The sequence below is a fragment of the Orcinus orca genome, chromosome 16 (assembly GCF_937001465.1).
Source record: "Orcinus orca chromosome 16, mOrcOrc1.1, whole genome shotgun sequence".
Classification (NCBI taxonomy): domain Eukaryota; kingdom Metazoa; phylum Chordata; class Mammalia; order Artiodactyla; family Delphinidae; genus Orcinus; species Orcinus orca.
Window position 1 is genome coordinate 24,034,970 of NC_064574.1, and position 23,178 is coordinate 24,058,147.

General features: G+C 42.6%; 1 protein-coding gene across 8 annotated transcripts in view; it reads right to left on the bottom strand.

Annotated features, from left to right (window-relative positions):
* PHF20 (PHD finger protein 20) overlaps positions 1 to 23,178 on the bottom strand; it is a 133,463-nt gene that overhangs the window by 26,059 nt on the left and 84,226 nt on the right. For 7 of the 8 annotated variants that reach the window (XM_004272796.4, XM_033433630.2, XM_049699068.1 and 4 more), the window contains 3 exons: positions 17,622 to 17,900; positions 824 to 922; positions 14 to 178 (listed from right to left, as the gene is read on the bottom strand). In XM_004272796.4, coding sequence (XP_004272844.1) covers positions 14 to 178; positions 824 to 922; positions 17,622 to 17,900 — 543 coding nt within the window. The remainder of the gene's footprint in view (positions 1 to 13; positions 179 to 823; positions 923 to 17,621; positions 17,901 to 23,178) is intronic. The other variant, XM_049699071.1, reaches the window with a different exon arrangement.

Consider the following 23,178-nt stretch of genomic DNA (forward strand, 5'->3'; position numbering starts at 1 on the left):
AGAGCCTCCTTACCGGACATTTTCACTTTCCCTTTGTAGTTTCCAGATTCTGAGCCATGGAGCTGTGGGCTCATATGGACCCCGGGCTTGTGTGAGGACCCACACCTGGTGACAGCAAATGCCTTGGGTGGAGAAGGTTCCTGGGAGGTATCACTGATCTCCTCACTGCAGGGGCATTCTGGAAGAACAAAATCAGGAAGAAATTAGCACCCTCAGACATCACTAGGGCATTCCAGAATCAACCCCATCCAACCAACAGCTCTGCTGTTCAAAGAGCTCAAATGCTCAGAAGCAATTCAGCTAGAACAGATTTAGGGATTAATACTTCTAGCTACCTCCAAAAACCTCAAAACAAAAAGCTTCTTCCTCACCATCACCCTTCTCCCCTTTTTCTGATAAGATTGCTTTTCTAACCAGAAGATACTTTGAGAATAAAATGTGGAATCCCTTTAGCTCCCAAGACTGGAACACTGATTTTCTTAAAAATCAGCATTTTTGTTGGGGTTAGACACACGCTTTTCAAGAAATGAATCCTTTCTTGAAAGGGTTCAGAGATGTGTGTGCAGACAAACACACTCATTCACCTGCATATCCTCTCCTACAATGGCGCTTCCATCGTGACAGAGCACACCGGCCAACACAGCAAGAGGGAGGGCTTTCCAAATGCCAATGTGGCCTTGTAGCACCTGGGGTGAGCTGAGCCCACAAGCTCCATTAAAGGCCTGCTGGCCTTCCTCTCCTCAGAGGCCAAGACTGGGGAGAAGCAACCCCTCCCTACCTACAGTAAGGAAATCCAAGTGAAACGGCCCAGGGGAAAATTTACCAGGTTTGGTTTTCTTTTTCTTTTTCTTTTTCTTCTTTGGCTTCACCCTCACAAACTCTTTGAATTTCTTCTCTTTATTCTTCTCCTTGTCTTTTGCAGCTAGAATTAAATACAAGTGTAAGTACTGGCATTCTAACATTTTGTTTTCAATGCCGGGATGTTTATGCTTAAGTAAGTAAGCATGCACAATGTGAAGAACTAAAATGGTCAGTAGAACAGAGTTCCAGGTCTGGTTCTGCCTGGGAGGTCACCTTCCATCCTCCTCAGAGCTCTGCAGCCCCTTCTCTATCATCAAGCCTTTAGACCAGACGCTGGCAAACTCTGGCCCACTGCCTGTTATTATAAGTAAGTTTTATTGAAAATACACTATGCTCATTTGTTACATGTTGACCATGGCTGCTGCCACACTTCAGTGGCAGATTTGAGGAGTAAAGACAGAGACCTTATGGCCTTCAAAGCTGAAATATTTATTGTCTGGTCCTTTACAGAAAAAATGTGCCAACCCTACTTAGATCACTACTCCTGAACACTGGCTACATATTGCAATCACCAAGGGAGATTTTTAGAAAGTGAATGCTTGGGTCCCACCCACAAAGATTCTGATTTAACTGGCTTGAGGTGCAACCTGAACATCAGGATTTTGTTTGCTTGATTCTTCTTCTTCTTTTTTTAATAACTGAAGTACAATTCATATAATATAAAATTATCCACTTAAAAAGGAATAATTCACACCTTCCAAAAACCACAACTTCATTCTCTGCTACTTTTCACAGCAAAACTTCTTAAGTTATCAATACTCCCTGCCAAACTTCTCAATTCAGTTTTCCTAATTCCCCTCTAAAAACTTCCCACCTACCACTCAACTGAGACTGTAGTTTTCAAGTTAATAATAGCCTAACCATTGCAAAAATCCAGTTGTTTCTTCTATCTTATCAAACATATCTGTTGCATTTCAAATAATCGACCATGCCTTACTTTTTAGGTGTTAAGATATGTTTAAGCATAAATATACCCTGTGACCTAGCCATTCCACTCCTAGATATTTACTCAAGAGAAAGGATAACTTATGTCCACACAGAGACTTGTATATGAATGCCCACGGCAGCTTTAGTTGTAATCTCCCAAAATGAAAATTGCCCAAATGTCCATCACCAGGTGAATGGACAAATAATTTGTGGTGTATCCATACAATGGAATACCTCCGACAATAAAAGTATAAACGATTAATAATATGCAGCAACGTAAGTGAACCTCAAAATAAGTATGCTGAGTAAAAGGAGCCATATAAAATCTAATGCATACTGCATGATTCCATTTATATAAAATTCTAGAAAATGAAAACTAATCTATATAATAGAAAGCAGAATAGAGACTACCTGGGGATGAGAGAGGGGGGAGGAGTAGAAAGGAGGAATTAAAAAGGGGCATAAGGAAATTGCAGGAGGTAATGGATATGTTTACCATTTTATTATGGTAATGGCTGGGTATATATATATATATCCCAAATCTCATCAAATTATATAATTTAAATATGTGCAGTCCACTGAACAACAATTAAGCTTCAATAAACCTGTAGGTAGGTAGGTAGATAGGTAGGAAGGAAGGGAGGGAGGGAAAAAGAAAGCAATCCAGTGGCATGTAGTACATTCACAATACTGTGCAACCAGCTCTACCCCAGTTGCAAAACATCCCATCACTCCGAAGTAAAACCACTTACCATTAAGCAGATTCTCCCCAACCCCTCAACCCTTGGCAACCACCAATCTGCATCTGTCTCTATGAATTTATCCATTCTGGACATTTCATATATATACAGTAAGTGACCTTTTGTGCCTGGCTTCTTTCACTTAGCGTAACGTTTTCAAGGGCATCAGTGTTTTTAAAAACACTCTCCAAGTGATTCTGATGTAGAATCAAGATGGATCACAAAGCAAGTGTGGGGTAGGATAAGCAGTCAGGTTCAACTGACTGTAACTGAGCACCTGTGTGCAAATATCACAAACATCTCATTTAACCCTAACAACCACCTGTGTATATCATTCCAGTTTCACAGAGGAGGAAATTGAAGCTTGGTGAGGTGATGACACCTGCTTGAGATCATACAGACATTTAAAAACAGGTTCATCTGGCTCTCCAGCACCAAGTCAGCACTAGCTCCGAGGTCCCTCTCCCAAACAGGCATCCAGGAACTGTACGAGAGGACGATGGGCTGCATCCCCCAGCTGGCAAGCCTGGCTCTACAGGTAGAAGTTAATCTACTGGCTAAAGAACATAGGACTTAAGGGTCTCTAAGCTCCCTTCCTGTTAAAATACTCTGCAACTGGGAAACAAAGTTCAACAAGAACTCTAGAAAAGACCTTAGTCTAATTTACAAAAGTACTCTTTCTAAGATTAAGAAACCAGAGCCCCCAAAAATAAGGTGACTAAGCCAAAGTCATGCAGTTGATAAACAAAACATGGTTAAATGCCTCCTAAATTTCATTCATAAAAGCTATCAACAATATTTACTTTTCCTCTGATCCCGGCAACAGTCTTCCTCAGGAATAGAAACAGAACAACTCATTTCTGCACATTCGCATGGCTACAACCACATTATCAGTCATGGTTTAAATTCGTTTATTTAACAAATATCTGAGCATCCACCATGTTCCAAACACCATTCTAGGGAGGAGGGAGGGATAAGGCAATGAACCAAAAAAGACAAAAACCCTTGCCCTCACAGAACTACATTCTAGTGGGTGGGAGCAGAAAGCAAGTAACTCATATAGTATTTTAGGAGGTGATTAGTGCTACGGAAAAAATAAAGCAGGGAAGGGGGATAGTAGGGATGAGGGAAGGGGAGATTTGCAATTTTAACAGTCTGTGGTCAGAGAATGCCTCGCTGAGAAAAGGACATCTGAGCAAAGACCTGAAAGGAGAGAACAAAACATGCAGAAATCTGGGAGAAGAGTCTTCCAGGCCAGGGACAGCAAATGCAAAGATTCTAAGGACAGGAAGGCCTTCACTGTTCAAGAAATAGGCACAGGGAACACTTCCTAACTCATTCTACAAGGCCAGCATTACTCTAATACCAAAATCAGATAAAGACATTACAGAAAGGAAAACTACAGACCATTATTTCTCATGAACACAAATGCAAAAATATTAGCAAGCTGAATCCAACAATGTATAAAAAGAATTATATATCACAGCCAACTGGGATTCATTCCAGGTATACAAGGAAGGCGGGTTCAACACCTGATAATCAATTAATGTAATCCATCATATCAACAGGCTAAAAAAGAAAAATAATATATCAATTGATGTAGGGTATATGCCCAGTAGTGGGACTGCTGGGTCACATGGTAGTTCTATTTTTAGTTTTGTAAGGAACCTCCATACTGTTCTCCACAGTGGCTGTATCAATTTACATTCCCACCAACAGTGCAAAAGGGTTCCCTTTTCTCCACACCTTCTCCAGCATTTATTGTTTGTAGACTTTTTGATGATGGCCATTCTGAACAGTATGAGGTGATACCTCACTGTAGTTTTGATTTGCATTTCTCTAATAATTAGTTATGTTGAGCATCTTTCCATGTGCCTCTTGGCCATCTGTATGTCTTATATGGTGAAATGTCTATTTAGGTCTTCTGTCCATTTTTTAATTGGGTTGTTTGTTTTTGGATATTGAGCTCCATGAGCTGTTTGTATATTTTGGAGATTAATCCTTTGTCTGTTGCTCCGTTTGCAAATATTTTCTTCCATTCTGAGGGTTGTCTTTTGTCTTGTTTATGGTTTCCTATGCTGTGCAAAAGCTTTTAAGTTTCATTAGGTTCCACTTGTTTATTTATTTATTTATTTTTCATTACTCTAGGAGGTGGGTCAAAAAAGATCTTGCTGTGGTTTATGTCAAAGAGTGTTTTTCCTATGTTTTCCTCTAAGAGTTTTATAGTGTCCAGCTTTACATTTAGGTCTTTAACCCATTTTGAGTGTATTTTTGTGTATGGTATTAGGGAGTGTTCTAATTTCATTCTTTTACATGTAGCTATACAGTTTTCCCAGCACCACTTATTGAAGAGGCTGTCTTTTCTCCATTATATATTCTTGCCTCCTTTGTCATAAATTAGGTGACCATATGTGCACGGGTTTATCTCTGGGCTTTCTATCCTGTACCATTGACCTATATTTCTGTTTTTGTGCCAGTACCATACTGCCTTGATTACTGTAGCTTTGTAGTATAGTTTGAAGTTGGGAAGCCTGAGTCCTCCAGCTCCGTTTTTCTTTCTCAAGATTGCTTTGGTTATTTGGGGTCTTTTGTGTTTCCATACAAATTGTAAATTTTGTTCTAATTCTGTGAAGAATGCCATTCATTGGTAGTTTGACAGGGATTGCACTGAATCAGTAGATTGCTTTGGGTAGTATAGTCGTTTTCACAATATTGATTCTTCCAATCCAAGAACATGGTATATTTCTCCATCTGTTTATATGATCTTTGATTTCTTTCATCAGTGTTTTATAGTTTTCCAAGTACAAGTCTTTTGCCTTCTTAGGTAGGTTTATTCCTAGGTATTTTTATTCTTTTTGTTGCAATGGTAAATGGGACTGTTTCCTTAATTTTTCTTTCTGATTTTTCGTTGTTAGTGTATAGGAATGCAAGAGATTTCTGTGCATTAATTTTGTATCCTGAAACCTTCCCAAATTCATTGATTAGTCCTAGTAGTTTTCTGGTGGCATCTTTAGGATTTTCTATGTATAGTATCAATTGATGCCAAAAAAAAATGCATTTGACAAAATTCAACACTCACTCATGATAAAAATTCTCAGAAAGCTAGGAACAGAGGAAAACTTCCTCAACTTCATAAAGGACATCTACAGAAAACCTACAACTAACTTCATAGTTAATGGTGAGAACTGGATGCTTTCTCTTAAGATCAGGAACAAGGCAAGGATGTACCCTCTCAACACTTCTTTTCAACATGGTACTAGACATCCTATCTAGTACAATAAGACAAGAAAAGGAAATAAAATATAAATTGGAACAGAAGAAATGAAACTTTATGCTTTACAAGGAAATTGGCCTTTACTATGAGTAACTTCACTGGAAGGATTTGAGCAAATGTTTGATGGGATTTGATGTACCTTCACCCACACACATATAGAAACAATTGCCCAATCCAGTTTTTGATTTGTAAACTCAGGTTTTAATGACCTTCAAACTAAAGTAACTGTCTCCATTAGCTTACTGAAATGTTAACAGCATTAACCCAATCACTAGCAGAACTGGTTGAAGAGATACCACCTAGGTTCTGGATCCCTGAGACAGAAAGGTCCAGATGCAGGATATAAATTGCCAAATGCCAGGGCATACCCAGTTATCACCTAGTATGGTAGTTCCTTTGGGCTTCTCCAACAACAATCTTTTTTGCATTTCACATTTTATAAAACAGCATCACAACCTTTAGGGAACCCAACAGGAAGTTAAGAAAAGGATGGTGAAGTTCATTCCATACAAATATTCCTGAAGACCCTACATTATTCAAACTCACATAATTCATGACTAATATTTCCAGAAAATAAAGGTATAATGAACACACTTTCATTGGCCTACCAGCTTTGAAATCATGTGGTTGATGAATTTTGTCAATTTGGTAGGATCTGTATTAATTCAAATTTTATACATAAGGCTTTTTATATCACACAACTTCAAGCTGATCGACTTCAATTTTGCATAAAATACATCTATCTATACCTTAACATGATTACCACTTTACAGAGGAGGAAGTGAAACTCAGAGAAGCTGCAAGACCATATAAATTGGTGTATAGAAAAGATGAACTCAGACCTACGGGTCTGAGGACTTGGGCCATGTTGTGGGCCCTGTGCACTGTGCCTGATACAGGAAATGAGCACAGGGCATGGATCTGCTCTACAGTTCAACACCACCACCACCCTTTCCCTGGCTGTTCAGATTTTGCTGGGTGTAGCCGAAATTGTGGATATCTCCCAGCATCTCTTCTACCCCTCCTTCACTGTGCAGCATCTAAGGGATTTGGACAGGGCTGACTTCACACTCACTTAAACTTATAAGAGTAATCCCATGCCCCTTGTCACAGTCATAGGCTTAGACAATCTGAGCCTGGGACAACTGGTTCATAAGGCAGGGACAGGAATGGAGTAATCCAACCCGAACTCGGGACTCTGGTCCAAAGTTTATTAAAATCTTACTTTCTTGTTAAGATTTGAATGAAGCAGCATGGAGTCTTAAATGATACTGGCTTCCATCCTCTGACCACAAGGGTTTAACCTGAAAACAGCACTGAGAGGTGAGACGATAAGACAACCAACAGGCCTGGAGCAGTACACCTCCCATGGACTTCCCTATTACGTGAACTAACACATCCCCTTTACTGTGGAATCAAATTGAATTGGGTTTCCTGTTACTTGTAACTAAAAGCATCCCAAGTGCTGCAGCTGGTCAGAAATATGGTCATATTAAGCTTTAAAGAGTCCACTCCTAAGGCTTCAATTAGAGGAGTAAGCACTGAGGATAAAAAGAGATATTCTAGGAAATTGTTCTACAGAAACCTGTGTTCTCTGAACACAGAGGGAAGAGAGAAAGCATTCATAGGCTCACCCTGGCTTCTGGCTGAAGACTGTAAAGTCACATGTGGCCGCAGGTGACAGAGCTCATAGGGAGGACTGCCCAGCAGGGACTAAGCTAACCCAGGTGAGTCCCTGAGGAACAGGGGCAGACAAGGTGACAACAGTCAGAACTCACTCACTCGTTCGGACTACCCATGTGCACAGAAGTCTCCTACAGGGAGGCACTCCTATTCCCCACTTCAAGGCCCAGGGCCCAGGGCCAGGGCATCCTCCCATGGAATCCTAAAAGACAGCAGAGCCTAAAAGTGAGAGTACGTGTTCTGCAACTAGATTCAAATTGTGGCTCCACTACATGCTAGATGTGTCTATACTGGTTCAAGTTAATCCACTTCATCAGCACCTCAGTTTCTAATCCATAAAGTCATCACAATAGTACCTGCTTCATAGGGTTTTTTTTTGAGGATTACACAAGACAATACAAGTAAAGAACTTGGAACAGTGCCCGGCACAAAATTAGCTGTTGTTATCTCGCCTGCGATACTCTCTCCCTGGAAGGTGGTACTCGTCTGTGGTCAGCTCTCTCTCTGAACAGCTTGACCAATTGTTCCATGACCCACAGAACAGACACTTGGCTACAGAGCTTCTTCCTGAATGCCCAGACTTGGCTGGACAAAGAGCAACTTCCTGTCAGGGCTCTGGATCAGAGAGCAGCTTGTCGCCTGAGGAGGGCGAGGCTTTTCCAGATGGCCATTCGTCCTCTCCTCAGGCTGCAGGTGCCCATCAGGAGAAATACCAGAGCCCTTCTTGCTTCCTCTATACAGCCTGCTCCCTATCTCTCCCTCGGATCACTATGTTATGATAGCAGAAGGACATCAGACTGCTGCTTTCAGGAGGGAAGAGGAAAAAAATGACATCACCCTCCCCTATGGGAGAACTGCTTGTACACCACAGAGCAATGCCACATGCCAGGGACAAGCAGTGACCAGAATCTGTTCTGACCTGTACAAGGGGAGGGCAACTCAAGGGCATAGCAGGCGTGGGTATGCTCTTGGAGGGATTTTCACCACCTATCAGAGGAAATGGTCTCATGGCCTAACACCATCATTTTACTTTGTGTTTCTTTATTTTTTTTTTTAATATTTATTTATTTATTTGGTTGCACCGAGTCTTAGTTGCAGCTCTCGGGCTCCTCAGCTGCAGCATGTGGGCTCCTTAGTTATGGCAGGTGGGCTCCTTAGTTGCAGCTTGCCAGCTCCTTAGTTGCAGCATGTGGGCTCCTCAGTTGCAGCTCGCCAGCTCCTTAGTTGCGGCGTGTGGGCTGCTTAGTTGTGGCATGCATGTGGGATCTAGTTCCCTGACCAGGGATTGAACCCGGGCCCCCTGCACTGGGAGCGTGGAGTCTTAACCACTGCACCACCAAGGAAGTCCCTCACCTTGTCTATCTTTCCAGCGTCATCTCCAATTAGTCCCCCACCATGGATCCCACCCAGACACTGGCCCAAAGGGGCCCTCCAATTAACCCCTCCCTCAAGCCCTGCCTTTTTCTACCTTGGCTCATATGGCAGAGACTGCCATGCAGTCTCCAATACCCACTTCTCCCAAAGGGAAAAAAGTACACTTTCCAGCTTCCCCTGAGTGAGGTGTGGCCACGTACAGATGTTCTGGCATATGGGACATGAACAGAAGTGATGTGTGGCACTTCCGGGTTGTGCCCTTAAAGGAAAAAGGCATGCCTCGCCTTTCCCTTCGCAGCTGCGGAAAGACAGGCAAGGTGGTGAGCGATCTGGGTCCACACAGAGAGAGCAACACCTTGGGCTGGTGGGGCACTCAGGAGGAAGCTGGCCCTGGACACCTGGACACCTGCTCAGAGCCACAGCAGAGCCACTGTGGAGTGCCTGCAGTTTGACCAAAGACAGAAATAACCCTCTGTCTTAAGCCAGCTTCTTTGGTATTCTCTTTAAGGCACCATAATCTGTATCCTAATTAAGCTCCTATTTCTCCCTTCCCTTTAAGGGGAGAGGGCACGGTTCTGCGAGAAGGCCAGTCTAGAACCACAAGAAAAGATACAAAGAACTGTCCACTCTGGTGCTCCAAGGCTCCTTTCGGCCTAAAGCCAAGGTTTACCCAGAGTGAGAATACGAATGAAATGGATGTAACAATAGGTAATGAGCACAGGTGAGCCTCCCTTTGATCCTCAAATATTCTTTCTGCAGCAAACCTCTACTCAGGACTGAACTCACCTATGCAGAATCAAACACAAGCACCAAGGAAGCCTAAGCTCACCCCTGGAAGAGAATTTACTAAATGGATTCTGGTATTCTATGAAACCTCATTTGGAAAAGCAAATCTAAACTGACCTTCCAAATTAACTTATGTGACTAAAGGCCTGGCTGAGCGAAAAGGAAACATCTGCAGGCCACAGTCAGAAGGGGTAACTTAGGGACAGACAACCATGACAATCTGTTCCTCTCAATGCCTCTGAACTTTGTTCTGCTTGTTCCCAGCATAGGGATCCCTTTCCTATTCCCCTGCCTTCTGGTTCACCCAGTACCTACCCTCACACTTTAAGGCCTAACTCAAATGTCACCTCCTCCTCTTGACATCCCAGCCCCTGCTCTTCAGGCAAAATCTGAATGTGTTCCCACAACACTTCACACGTTCTTTACATAGAACTTAGTAGTCCTCACTGTAACTGTTTATGTGCTTTTCTCCCCTCATGAAAGAGCCCTGCCTCATTCATACCTAGTCCTACATCATGATTTTGGAAAGGAGGAAATCAGATCTGTGAAGAGCTCAGATCGCAAGTGAACAGGAGCAGAATTGCTACTAAGATAGAGTCTGTGGACTTCAGACCAGAACTGCTTCTCCTGCCTAACTTTACCAGCAGGAAAATGGTTGGGGAGGATAGACCAAAAAATAAATCTCTGCAGAGCGTTTTCTGGTCCTGCTGGACCAGAAGCCCCAGAAATCTCCATCTGAGAAATCTATTAGAACCCAAGTTCCCATAATCAGAGTACTTGGCATGAAGGGAGTACTTTTTTACAGTAATTGTCCCCAAATAACTGTCCCCAATTACAGTACAGTAATTGTGCTGTCCCAAGCAGCACACATTCTGTAATATTTTGATTTTCACTTAAGCACAGCGTCAAGTTCACACTGCCTGTGAACTAGGACACAAGCTGCCTGGTGTTAGAGTCTCACCTTGAAACATCTCCCCACTTGAACTCCCCCCACTGTCTGAAATTCCACCCCTAAAGATAAGAGCTTTCTTAGAAGCTGAGGTGAAAACTAGATGTGCTGAGAGAACAGATGATCTGTTTAGCTGGTTTTATTCTTTCAAATCTTAAGAAATTTAGTCATCAGGTTAGTCAAGTACCCAGCAAATCCATGAGGAAACGGGAGACTCTGATGAGAAAAAAGTGAGGGCAATGCCTGGAACAGGGGGTGCCTTCTGGAGGGCTGCGGCCTATGGAGTATGCTGAATATGCCTCTGTGTTTGCTCTCATTGATATCCAGCGACGTGATGAAGGCTGAACATGTCGACTGACCCCAGTTCACAGATGGTGAGAACTGAGGCTCCTGCTGGTGAGTGGCAGAGGCAGGACGAGTGGCCAGGTTTTTAATTTCCCAGCTAGAGCACAGCAAGATGAATGGTCTAGTTTGCTTCAGCCTGGGAACTGCTGGCAATCTCAGCAATCAGGCCTGGGAGAGCTGTGAAATGGTCTGTGTCCACCTGACATGGGGGCGTAGGGGTGGGGGGGAAATGTCCCTTCCTGGCTGCACAAACCTGCTCTCCATCTGAGAGGGTACAGGAATGACCAGGCTATACCCCAACATGGGTGAGGGGCCTGTGTGGTACACTAAGCCGCCAAACTGACCGGTTTTACGAAAGACCAGCAGGGGGGTAACAAGTTAAAACACAGGGATTTAAAATACCCTTCTGTTCCCCCTAAAGCATTTTGTAACTGTCCACCCCTGCCAGCCTGGCGAGTATTCCCATAGCAGATCTTGTTATTTTAAAACCTGTCAGGCACATTTCCCCAATTCACCAAGGGACTTCCAAACCCCAGTGAAAGGGATCCTTCTGTATTGAGAGAGAATTTTAGAAATCCCATGTCGGTATATTGGTATGAGACCCAAATGTAGTACATAAAAATAGAAAATCACTCACTCAGGTTTCTTCATTTTATCAACATGGCAACACCTTGTCTATCGGTTTTGCAGCTTATCAGAGGTCAGATGAGTTTAGAACTCAGCTCTCTGACTGCCTGGGTTAATGTTTTCACTAAGATAAAGAAGTAGTATCTATTAAGAGTTTACTGTAGGCCAGACATTGTGCTAAGCATTTTACATTATGTCATTTAATGTAACGAAGTTCTGAGGTAGGTACATATCCCCATTTCACAGATGGAGAAACTGAAGCTCACAGTTCTTTGCCCAAGGTCACAGAAGAAGCAAGCGGTGGAGGCTAGATTCAAACTCAGGTGTGCTGACTCCAAGCCTGCTCATATTACTCAACACAAATCAAGACCCTCAAGTATAGTTAATCAGGAATTCCAAAACCAAACAAGAGGTCCGCACACCCTCTCGTGCGGGAACACCCACCCTGTACTCAGGGCAAGGTGCCTCCTCGGACAATTACCATGATTATCTATTATAATCACCATTCGGATAAGGAAACAGAACCCCAGCACCCCAGGAGTCTCCTCCCTGCCCTACTTTCAGTCATTCATCCACCTACCCCCAAGGATAACCACTGTACTGACCCCAAACATAACAGATTCATTTTAATCTGTTTTTGAACCTTATATACATATCTACCATATCATATATATGAGTTTATGTTAGCTTCGTTGGCTCAACATTATATTTGTGAGATGTTGGTGGGTATAGCTGTAGCTCATTCACTCACTGCTGTATAGTATTCCACTGTATCAAGACACCACAATTTATTTACTCGATTTATTCTTCACACATTTATTTACTGTGAATAAACACTTGAGCTGTTTCCAATTTAGGGCTCTTAAGAAGAGTGCTGCTTTGAACATGTGTGCACATTTCAAAATAATTTTAAATGCCTAACATAAAGACCTTCCCAGCATTTTCTGGGGGGCAAGTAGTTTAACCTCCATGTTACATACTAGAAGATGAGGGATTTAATCAATATCACAGAACTTTGAGTGGCAGAGCTGGGTCTCAAACTCAGACCTTCAGGCTCCCCGACCACTGCTCCTTCCTTCCTTCCACCACAGCACTGAAAAGGAGGAGGGGAGGGTGCAGACTAAAGTCAGAGGTCAGCTGACCAGAGCCAACCAGCAAGCCAGGCCAATCCACAGAGATAGGGGCTCAGAGAGAACCGTCCTCAGAGCAGACCAAATCCCTCACATCACGGTTTCTTCTCTCAGGCTGTCCGAGAATGGTGCTGCGGTGGGAGCCCAGCAGAAACAGGGGAGGTTTGTAACAATTACGACTCTCATCTAAAAAGTACAAAACGAACGTTTTTCTCCTTGAGGAAAAACAAGGAGATAATCACTTCAAATTCCTAAGATTGGGCAAACTTATGTCAGATAATACCAAAAGCTGGTGGGGATATAGACAAATCACAGAGCTGACAGGAATGTTGAAGTCAGAACCACCATTTTCAAGTACATTCTGGTACATTAACTAAAACCCTTCCATCTAGCAATTCCTCTTCTAGGTAAATACTCAAAAGAAATGATCACGCACAGGGGATGTGTACACAGGCAGTCCCTGAAGCATCATCTACAAAAGTATAAAACTAGAAACCTCAATGACCCTGAGTAGGAAGGGGTTAAATAAACTCTGGCATACGTAACTATTGTTTAAAAAAAAAAAGTTACACCTACAAGGGGGGATGGGCGTGCCCAAAACCCCACAATACACCAGCTGAAGAATCAACGAGATCCACCTACAGGTTTCAACCGGGATGAAGATGAACATAATACTAAACAAAAAGCAACAAGTTCCAAGAGAGTAAGTATATGATACTATTTATACATATTTTTAAAACACATAAAATACTCTATCATTTACCAATATAAATGTTAGTAACACTCGAAAATACTATATGGAGAGGAGGGATAAATTGGGAGACTGGGACTGACATATACATACTACTTTATATAAAATAGATAACTAATAAGAATCTACTGTATAGCACAGGGAACTCTACTCAATACTCTGTAATGGTCTACATGGGGAAAGAATCTAAAAATGAGTGGATATATGTATATGTATAACTGAGTCACTTTACTGTACAGCAGAAACTAACACAACATTGTAAATCAACTATACTCCAGTAAAAATTTTTTTTAAATACTATACATTATTTCTCAACATATATGCATGTATTGGGGAAAGCATAAAGGGAAAGAAAGGAAAAGCAATTCAGGGGGTTTGTAACTCATCCTAGTGTTTTGTTTCCCTTAAAATAAAATCTGAAGGAAATATGGCAAAATGTTAACATTTTTTAAGTGTAGGTGGGGGTTAGATGCATACATGTTTGCTCTATATAATCCTGTGTACTTTTCTATATATTTAAAATATTCCAGAATTTTTAAAATAAAAGACTAAAGTCACTACAATATTTTTTACCTATCAGATTAGCAATAATTTAAAATTTGATAATACTGATAAGATTGTAAAGAAACTGGTGTGCATAACCAGTTGGTGGGAGATTACAAACTGGGACAAGCTCTTTGAAAGGTGATTTGGCATCATCTATCAGAAATTTAAATATGCATACCCTTTTCCCAAGCAAATCCCGCCTCCAGGAACTTATAGCATGAATTTATTCATACACAAGAGCAAATTAATCTTCAGGAAGGTTTACTTTGCTTTAGCACTTGGTAAGAGTGAAAAAATCGGTGAATCATAATTTTCTGTAGGAAAATGTTTAAAGTCCAGTACACCCATACAATGGAATAATGGCCACTGTCAAAATGAGGTAGAGCCACATAGCTATGCTGACATGAAATGAGGGCCAAGGTATCTTTAATGAAAAAAGCAAGCTGCATATGATACCAACTGTATAAAAAGATATTTTCTATTAGACATATAAGAAATGTGCAGTTTGGATACGCACAGAAAATATCTGAAAAGTTATAGAAGAGTTTGTTAAAAATAGGTATATCTGCAAGGGAGGTGGGGCTACCAGTGGGAGGGAGGCTTTTCCCCTTAGTATTCTTTTGTATGGATTTTACCACAATCATATGTCACTTTTATATTGGGGGGGGGTGTGTGTACAAAAACTACAGATTCTAAACTTAGAGCCACTGAATTGGAATGCTGTAAAGCTGGGTCCAATAAATCTGTTTTGTTTTTTTTTTGGTTTTTTGTTTTTTTTTTGCAGTACGCGGGCCGCTCACTGTTGTGGCCTCTCCCGTTGCAGAGCATAGGCTCCGGACACGCAGGCTCAGCGGCCATGGCTCACGGGTCCAGCCACTCCACGGCATGTGGGATCTTCCCGGACCGGGGCACGAACCCGCGTCCCCTGCATCGGCAGGCGGACTCTCAACCACTGTGCCACCAGGGAAGCCCAAATCTGTACTTTTAACAAGTCACCCAGTGACTCCCAGGCAGCTGAGTTGGCCACTGCTCCAGGTGAGACCTGGGCCAGGTGACACATGGAGGGAAGGAAAGGATCTCATTGACAGGTCTCTCTCAAGTTCTCAGAAATAAGCTTGCCCCCAGAATGAACCATGTATTCAATGGCAGAGAGATATAAATTTATCTAAAGGACACAGAATGGCCACCAAAGCCAGTGGGACTGGCCAGTAAGACATTATTAACATCCCTAAGGAATCGGTGGCCCTAATAAAACAAGCACTGCCCAGGCAAGAGGATGCTCCCATCTAACAACTGAGCCTGTCCTTTCTTCTTTGTGCCAGGAATACCCACAACCAAGAGCACCAGGCAGAATGAGACCTAGGTTTCCTTTTTACTCTCCAGAAGGGAGGCATTCGATAAATAGTCGTTGAATGAACAAGTCAATCTATCTTAGCCTGAGGCATTTCTAACTCCAGTGCTCTGCTCCAATGCTCAATAAACAAGGTCTAAGCTAGACAGAGGAGTTTTGATAGCTGTTGGCTTCGTTTTAAATAAATAACTGGCACCTGGCATTGAGCATCATTTACTGCTATCTGATTCAGACCACCCAGCTTTGAGAGATATCCATCCACTGGTGGGTACCTGAGCAGGACTCTGGTGAAGTCACTAAGGTGGAGAGTGCTGCCATGCCCTGCAGCCCACATGGGGAGCCCCTCCTGGGTGACTACTGGCCAGCTGGCCTTCCTCAGGCAGCTCCTTTTAGCTCAATACTTGGGCTCGCCAAGTGCACAGCTAGACTGCCTACAGCTAGTCTACAGCTAGTAATCGAGCTGCGTGGGCCAATTCTGTGGCCACCAGCCATATGCAGCTACTAGCACCTGAAATGTGGTTAGTCTGAACTGAAATGTTCAGTAAATGTAAAACACATATTGGATTTTTTTTTAAATTTATTTTATTTGTTTATTTTTGGCTGCGTTGGGTCTTTGTTGCTGCGGGTGGGCTTTCTCTAGTTGTGGTGAGCAGGGGCTACTCTTCGCTGCAGTGCGTGGGCTTTTCATTGTGGTGGCTTCTCTTGTGGAGCAGGGGCTCTAGGCGCATGGCCTACAGTAGTTGTGGCACGTGGGCTCAGTAGTTGTGGCTCACGGATCCTAGAGCACAGGCTCAGTAGTTGTGGCGCATGGGCTTAGCTGCTCTGCAGCATGTGGGATCTTCCCGGGCCAGGGCTTGAACCCGTGTCCCCTGCATTGGCAGGCGGATTCTTAACCACTGTACTACCAGGGAAGTCCCACATACTGGATTTTAAAGGCTTAATACAAGAAAAAGAATACATAATAGCTTATTAAATAGTAATTTCTATGCTGATTACATGCTGAAATAATAGTATTTTGGATATTTTGAGTTAACAAAATTTATTAAAAGAAATTTCAGGGACTTCCCTGGTGGTCCAGTAGTAAAGAATCCACCTGCCAATGCAGGGGACGTGGGTTTGTTCCCTGGTTGGGGAACTAAGATCCCACATGCTGCGGGGCAACTAAGCCCACACGCCACAACTAGAGAGCCCATGTACTGCAACCACTGAGCCTGCGAGCTCCAGAGCCCACACACCACTACTAAAGAGAAGCCTGTGTGCCACAACGAAGATCCTGCGTGCTGCAACTAAGACCCAACTCAGCCAAATAAATAAATATTAAAAAAAAAAGAAAGAAGTTTCACCTGTTTCTTTTTACGTTTTAAAATGTGGCTATAAGAAAAAGTTACAGGCTGACTCACATTATATTTCTAACGGATAATGCAGCACATATGACTAAGAAACTGCCACTTGACACATTATGTCTTCACAGCCTGGCTAAGAACTGACCTCTCACAGGGTCAGAGATCACCTTAGTCTGCATGGCCCTGACCTGCTGTCTGAAACCCAACTCTGTACTCCCTTGGGAACACTGTCAGATGTCCCAGGAGTTCCATATACCATCTAATGCCTATGTATTTTAACAGAGAAGTTCAAGCCAAAATATATACAGTGATGTTACAATTTCAGGTAAAACGAAGCTGGGAAGCTTGTTGAATTTACTGGAAACTCATTAATTATTCTGAAACTCCCAAGAAACATGTAATTTTTCAATTTCTGTAAGTTTTAAAATAAGACGTGAACATGAGATTTTATGGTAACCCTTACTACCACCACTGTAGTTTCTATGTAAAATAAACAGTGTTGTTAGAAAATATCTTCGGTTGCAATTATGACAAAATTGGACCCAGAAGGAGAATCCCACATCACCTCTTAGTTCTTCTGTTCTGTTAGCAGGGATGGGATGACTGCACCCATGCTGTTCTGAGCACTAGTTCTCCTGCTGGCTTCTAACAGAGCTCCCTTTCCTTGATTGTTCCCACTCCATACCAAGAGTACCAAGACCTTCAGAGGCTAAGTGACTTTGTCAAGGTTAACTTGAGCAGCAAGAGGTGGAGGTAAGAGTAAGAGTCAGGTATTTCTACTTCCTCCAAGAAGGCTACAACTCCACAAGGCAATTCCTGAGGATCACTTGTCATTTTCAATTTTGAGGGACTCAACTGGACCAGACCAACCTAACACCCGCTTTCTGTGTCAGCCCTTCATGATACAGATACAACCCAGAACCAAAATGCTTACTTGGGGAACTGGCCGAGACCCGCTTCCTGGTCAGGCTCTCCTGGCTGGCCTTGTCTGAAGCTGAAGAGCCCCTCGTCTGGACATGCCTCTTTCCTGAGTTCTCCTCTGGCTCTGGTGACTTCTCCATTCCGTGGAAATACTTCATGTGATAGTGCAACAGTTTGGCTTTGCGGAAAAATTTTAAACAATCCACAACCTTGCACCTAAACTTGTGATCTAGGTCGACAGCTGGTGCTTTAGATGTCACAAAATCATCTGTTTTCTTACAAGTATTTGTTACTGAAAAAAAAAAAAAAAAACAAAGATCCCTCATGCTTATTCGAACTATTACAATACATGCATTAACACAACACATGGCAACAGAGAGTGAGAGAGCAGCATGCATATGTAGACAGAGACATCAATGACTACTGCTGTTTGAAAGAATGGTGTAACTTCAGGGTAAATAACAGAGACTCAACTGTGATTCATCTTTTGAAAGAAGAGATCAACTTTTTTTTTTCTTTTTTAAAGCAGCCACACAAGTTCTCAGGGTTTCAGAAGAACAAGGGAAAATCCTAAAAAAAAAAAAAAAATCAGGGATCCAACCTAGCACTTGTTATTCATAGGTTGGACCAGATTCAGACTTTCTACCATCCCGATACCTTTGTGTAGACAAGACTAGAGAATATTCTGGTGGGATCTCTTTATGAAACTGAAAGGATCTTACAATGGTTTTTGCACAAGGAAAGTAACTATTACAAAGCTTTTAGTATTGCGCTTTTGAGATTTCACTACCGTGTACTCTGATCAAGAGGATTCAGAAAAGAGGAGGAAAAAAAGACAACCAACTGAATGGAGCTGGAAGGCATGTGGAAAACTTGGAGAACTCAATGATCAAATTCAAAGAGAGAAAAAGAAGTCTGACACCCTCTCCCCAAACCAAATAAACTGAAGGCAATGGCCTGTCATGAATCAATGACAAAAAGTAATGCTGTCACAAGGAATTCATGAGTGTTAGAAACTCCGTTTATTGAAGACTCCCTTCACAATGCCCTCACCCTAATGAGAGCAATCACCATAAACTCAAATCACTCCCACTCTACAGATTAAGTCACCCAGGAATATCCTGAATGGACAGAACTTTCTTGAGTGAATCAAATTCTTCCTAAATGCAATGACACAATTTCCATTAGAAGTGAATAGCATGCTGAACTTTTGGTAAATATTATGATTACTTTTTCAAGTCTATTCCATAATCAGAAGGAATAAAAAAAAATTATTAAGCTCAATCTGAATCATCCTCTACCTTTCAAAATCAGCACTAGGGTATGATTATAAAACTGGTAGGCTTGGGACTGGTGGCACAGTGATTAAGAATCCGCCTACCAATGCAGAGGACATGGGTTCCAGCCCTGGTCCGGGAAGATCCCACATACCGCAGAGCAACTAAGTCTGTGCGCCACAACTACTGAGCCTGCGCTCTAGAGACCATGAGCCACAACTACTGAGCCCCGCACACCTATAGCCCATGCTCTGCAACAGGAGAAGCCACTGCAATGAGAAGCCTACACACCACAACGAAGAGTAGCCCCCACTCGCTGCAGTGAGAGAAAACCTGCATGCAGCAATGAAGATCCAATGCAGCCATACATACATACATACATACATACATACATACATACATAAAACTGGTAGGCTTGATGATCTGATGGATTCTGTTACATAGGCATTTAAACAAGTAACAAATTATATACACATACACATCCCAAAGCATAATGCCTTAAATCACTTTCTATCCATGTCAAGAGACATAACAAAGAGATTCAAATCAGATACAGTTAAGAAAAAGTAACATGAAATGAAATGGAATACATACTTCTCACACAAACAGTTGTACAGGAAAAACAAAAAAGTCAGTGAAGAAATTCAAAATTCAAACCTCCAATACATCCTAAAATTCTTTCTTAAAATACAAACAGTTTCTGTGGAATTTCCTCCCCTTCGGCCTATTAAGTTGAACCATACGAATTTGCCGTTTTTGTAGATTAGATATTGGCCATTTCATATGGTCGAACCTAATAGTTCCCTTTCCATCTGACACTGTTTCAAAAAAATCACTGCAGAAAACTCCACTTACCACTGTGTGAAGAAAGCTAAGGTCCGAGGAGGTCAGAGAGCATCAACGCTGCCTACTATCACCTGAGGACCTCAGCAGTCAAGTTCAGCTACAGTAAACTCAGCCATCCTTTGGCTTGTGTTTGAAGCCCTGTTTGTGATCAACTTATTTATAATAGAAAAGAAGAATGCCAAAATACAAATACTTTTGAATTAAAAAAAAAAAGTTAAAAATAATGAGAACTTTGAACCAATTCCATGAAGAATTGCCACTCTTTCTATTCAAAACCTTTGCACCCTTGTGTACACACACAGGCCATTTGCATAAGACAAAGACAGGATGGTGGTTAAAAGTGTGGGCTCTGCAGCTGGACAGCCTGGTTCAAATCCTGCCTCCTCTAATTACTCCTCCTGCCTCCTCAGTTTCCTCATGTGCAGAGTGGAGATAGTAATAACAGTAACTACTTCACTGAGGTGTAAGAATTAAATGAATTACGTGCAAAGATTCTAGAAAAACATCTGGCACATAATAAGTGTTCCATAAATATCAGCTCTTATTACTATATAGTTATCATTTTGTTCAATATCCTGGGATAAACTAGAATGGAAAAGAATATTTAGGCGTCGGGAAGCACCGGGAAAAAGGCCTGTGGGCCAACGGGGGACTCCTATCTTCATGGAGTTAAAGTCTTCCCGTCTGAGGAGCAGGCACCCAATCCCGCGCAGGCCCAGCACGTGGACGCCGTAACTGCGCATTTCGGCTTCCCTCCTGCACCCGAGGAGCCCCTGGCCCTGGAAGGGGCCGGGGCGGGCACACTTGCAGACTCCGGGTGTCATCTCTGCCCAGACTGAGGGGGCACGGGGCCCCCAAGAGAGGGCGCCCGGCTCGGCCTGTCGAGTGCTGGGCAGGCTTCTTAGAGAAGAAACCTTCGAGCTGAGGCCTGAGGGATGCGTAGTAGTTCTTATGCCCCAGGGAGTGACGTGCGGTGGGAGAACCTACGTCTCAGATTTTAGGAGCTTTGTACGCCACCACACTGAGCTCAGAGGAGTTTGCATCTGCCTTATTGTTGTAGTGACCCTATTGTTAATGGGCTGGAGACTTTAAAGACGTTTCAAGTGTATCCAGGGTGCTGACAAGACAATGAAGACATCTGGATTTGAGAGTGTGGCCCCGCGTGTGTAGCAGTCACCTTGACCGGGTGTGTAGGGGGCGGGGATAGGGGGATGACCCTGTGGCCACCATCCTGGCAGGAAGGGTGGGGTCCTGGAGGCTGAGATATCTTGCCTGGCTGGAGAGGAATATCCTGGTAGGAAGCGAATCCCCAGAGTTTGAGATGGGAAGAGAGAGGGCAGAGTCAAGGACAACATTGTAGTGCCAAGATTAGGTGCCTGGGCTGTAGCTTGAGGGGTTCTGTCAATGAGACTTAGCCTGAGACTACATTGGGTTTTTGTTTTCAGATAATAGTTTTCCTTTTAATAAAGACCGGTAGAAGTTTAAAAAAAGAATATTTAGAAAAGAATGTATATATATTATTTCAAATATAAAATAATCTTGATAAACAGGCTTATGTCATTTATGGAATGTGGCAAGAGACAGATACTGGGTTGGCCAAAAGTTTCGTTCGGTTTTTTCTGTAAGATGGCTCTAGTTGCACTTGTCTTTAACTTCATACGAAACAATTTTGCTAGACTGTATGTGACAGCTGTCATATCAGCATGCATTAAACAAAAAACCTTATCAAAACTGATGAATTTTTGTGTAGCCATTTTTAATACTGAAGATGGGAAAAAAAGCAACATTTTCAGCATATTATGCTTTATTATTTCAAGAAGGGTAAAAACTCAACTAAAACGCAAAAGAAGATTTGTACAGTGTATGGAGAAGGTGTTGTGACTGATTGAACGTGTCAAAAGTGGTTTGCGCGGGGCGTCTCTGGTGGCGCAGTGGTTGAGAGTCCACCTGCCGATGCAGGGGACACGGGTTCGTGTCCCGGTCCGGGAAGATCCCACATGCTGTGGAGCGGCTAGGACCATGAGCCATGGCCACTGAGCCTGCACGTCCGGAGTCTGTGCTCCACAACGGGAGAGGCCACAACAGTGAGAGGCCCGCATACCGCAAAAAAAAAAAAAGTGGTTTGCGAAGTTTCGTGCTAGAGATTTCTCGCTAGATGATGCTCCACGGTAAGGCAAACCAGTTGAAATGAGGTTGACAATGATCAAATCTAGACATTAATTGAGAACAATCAACGTTATACCATGAGGGAGATAGCCGAGATACTCAAAAGATCCAAATCAAGCGCTGGAAATCATTTGCACCAGCTTGGTTATGTTCATCGCTTTGATGTTTGGGTTCCACATAAGTTAAGCAAAAAATACCTTCTTGACAGTATTTCTGCATGCGATTCTCTACTTAAATATAATGGAAACGTTCCGTTTTTAAAACAAATTGTGACGGGCAATGAAAAGTGGATACTGTACAACAGCAGCCCCCAACCTTTTTGGCACCAGGGACTGGTTTCCTGGAAGACAATTTTTCCACAGACCTGGGGTGGGGGTGGGGGGTGATGGTTCAGGCAGTAATGGGGGCAGCAGATAAAGCTTTGCTTGCTTGCCCGCCACTCACCTCCTGATGTGTGGTCCAGTTCCTAACAGGCCTCGGACCAGTACCAGTCTGCGGCCCGGGAATTGGGGGCCCCTACTATACAATAATGGGGAACAGAAGAGACCATGGAGCAAGCAAAATGAACCACCACCAACCACACCAAAGGCCGGTCTTCATCCAAAGAAGGTGATGTGTATGTGGTGGGATTGGAAAGGAGTCCTCTATTATGAGTTCCTGCTGAAAAACCAAACGATTAACTACAATAAGTACTGCCCCCAATTAGACAAACTGAAAGCAGCACTCGACGAAAAGCGTCCAGAATTAGTCAACAAAAAATGCATAATCTTCCATCAGGATAATGCAAGATCACCTGTTTCTTTGATGACCAGGCAAAACCTTACAGCTTGGCTGGGAAGTTCTGATTCATCCACCATATTCATCAGACACTGCACCTTCGGATTTCCATTATGGTCTTTACAAAATTCTCTTAATGGAAAAATTCCCTGGAAGACTGTAAAAGGCACCTGGAACAGTTCTTTGCTCAAAAAGATAAAAAGTTTGGGGAAGATGGAATTATGAAGTTGCCTGAAAAATGGCAGAAGATAGTGGAACATAAGGGTGAGTATGTTGTTCAATAAAGTTCTTGGTGAAAATGAAAAATGTGTCTTTTATTTTTGCTTAAAAACAAAAGGCACTTTTTGGCCAACCCAATATTATAATTATCAACCAGAGTGAAACATTCCTTTGACCAGCCCTCATAAGCTCTGGCTGGGAGACACATCACTCTGTAAGCATTCAATTTTGTCTACATCCTACTAGAAATGTGAAATCCAAAACCAACCACAAGATTCCTGGCAT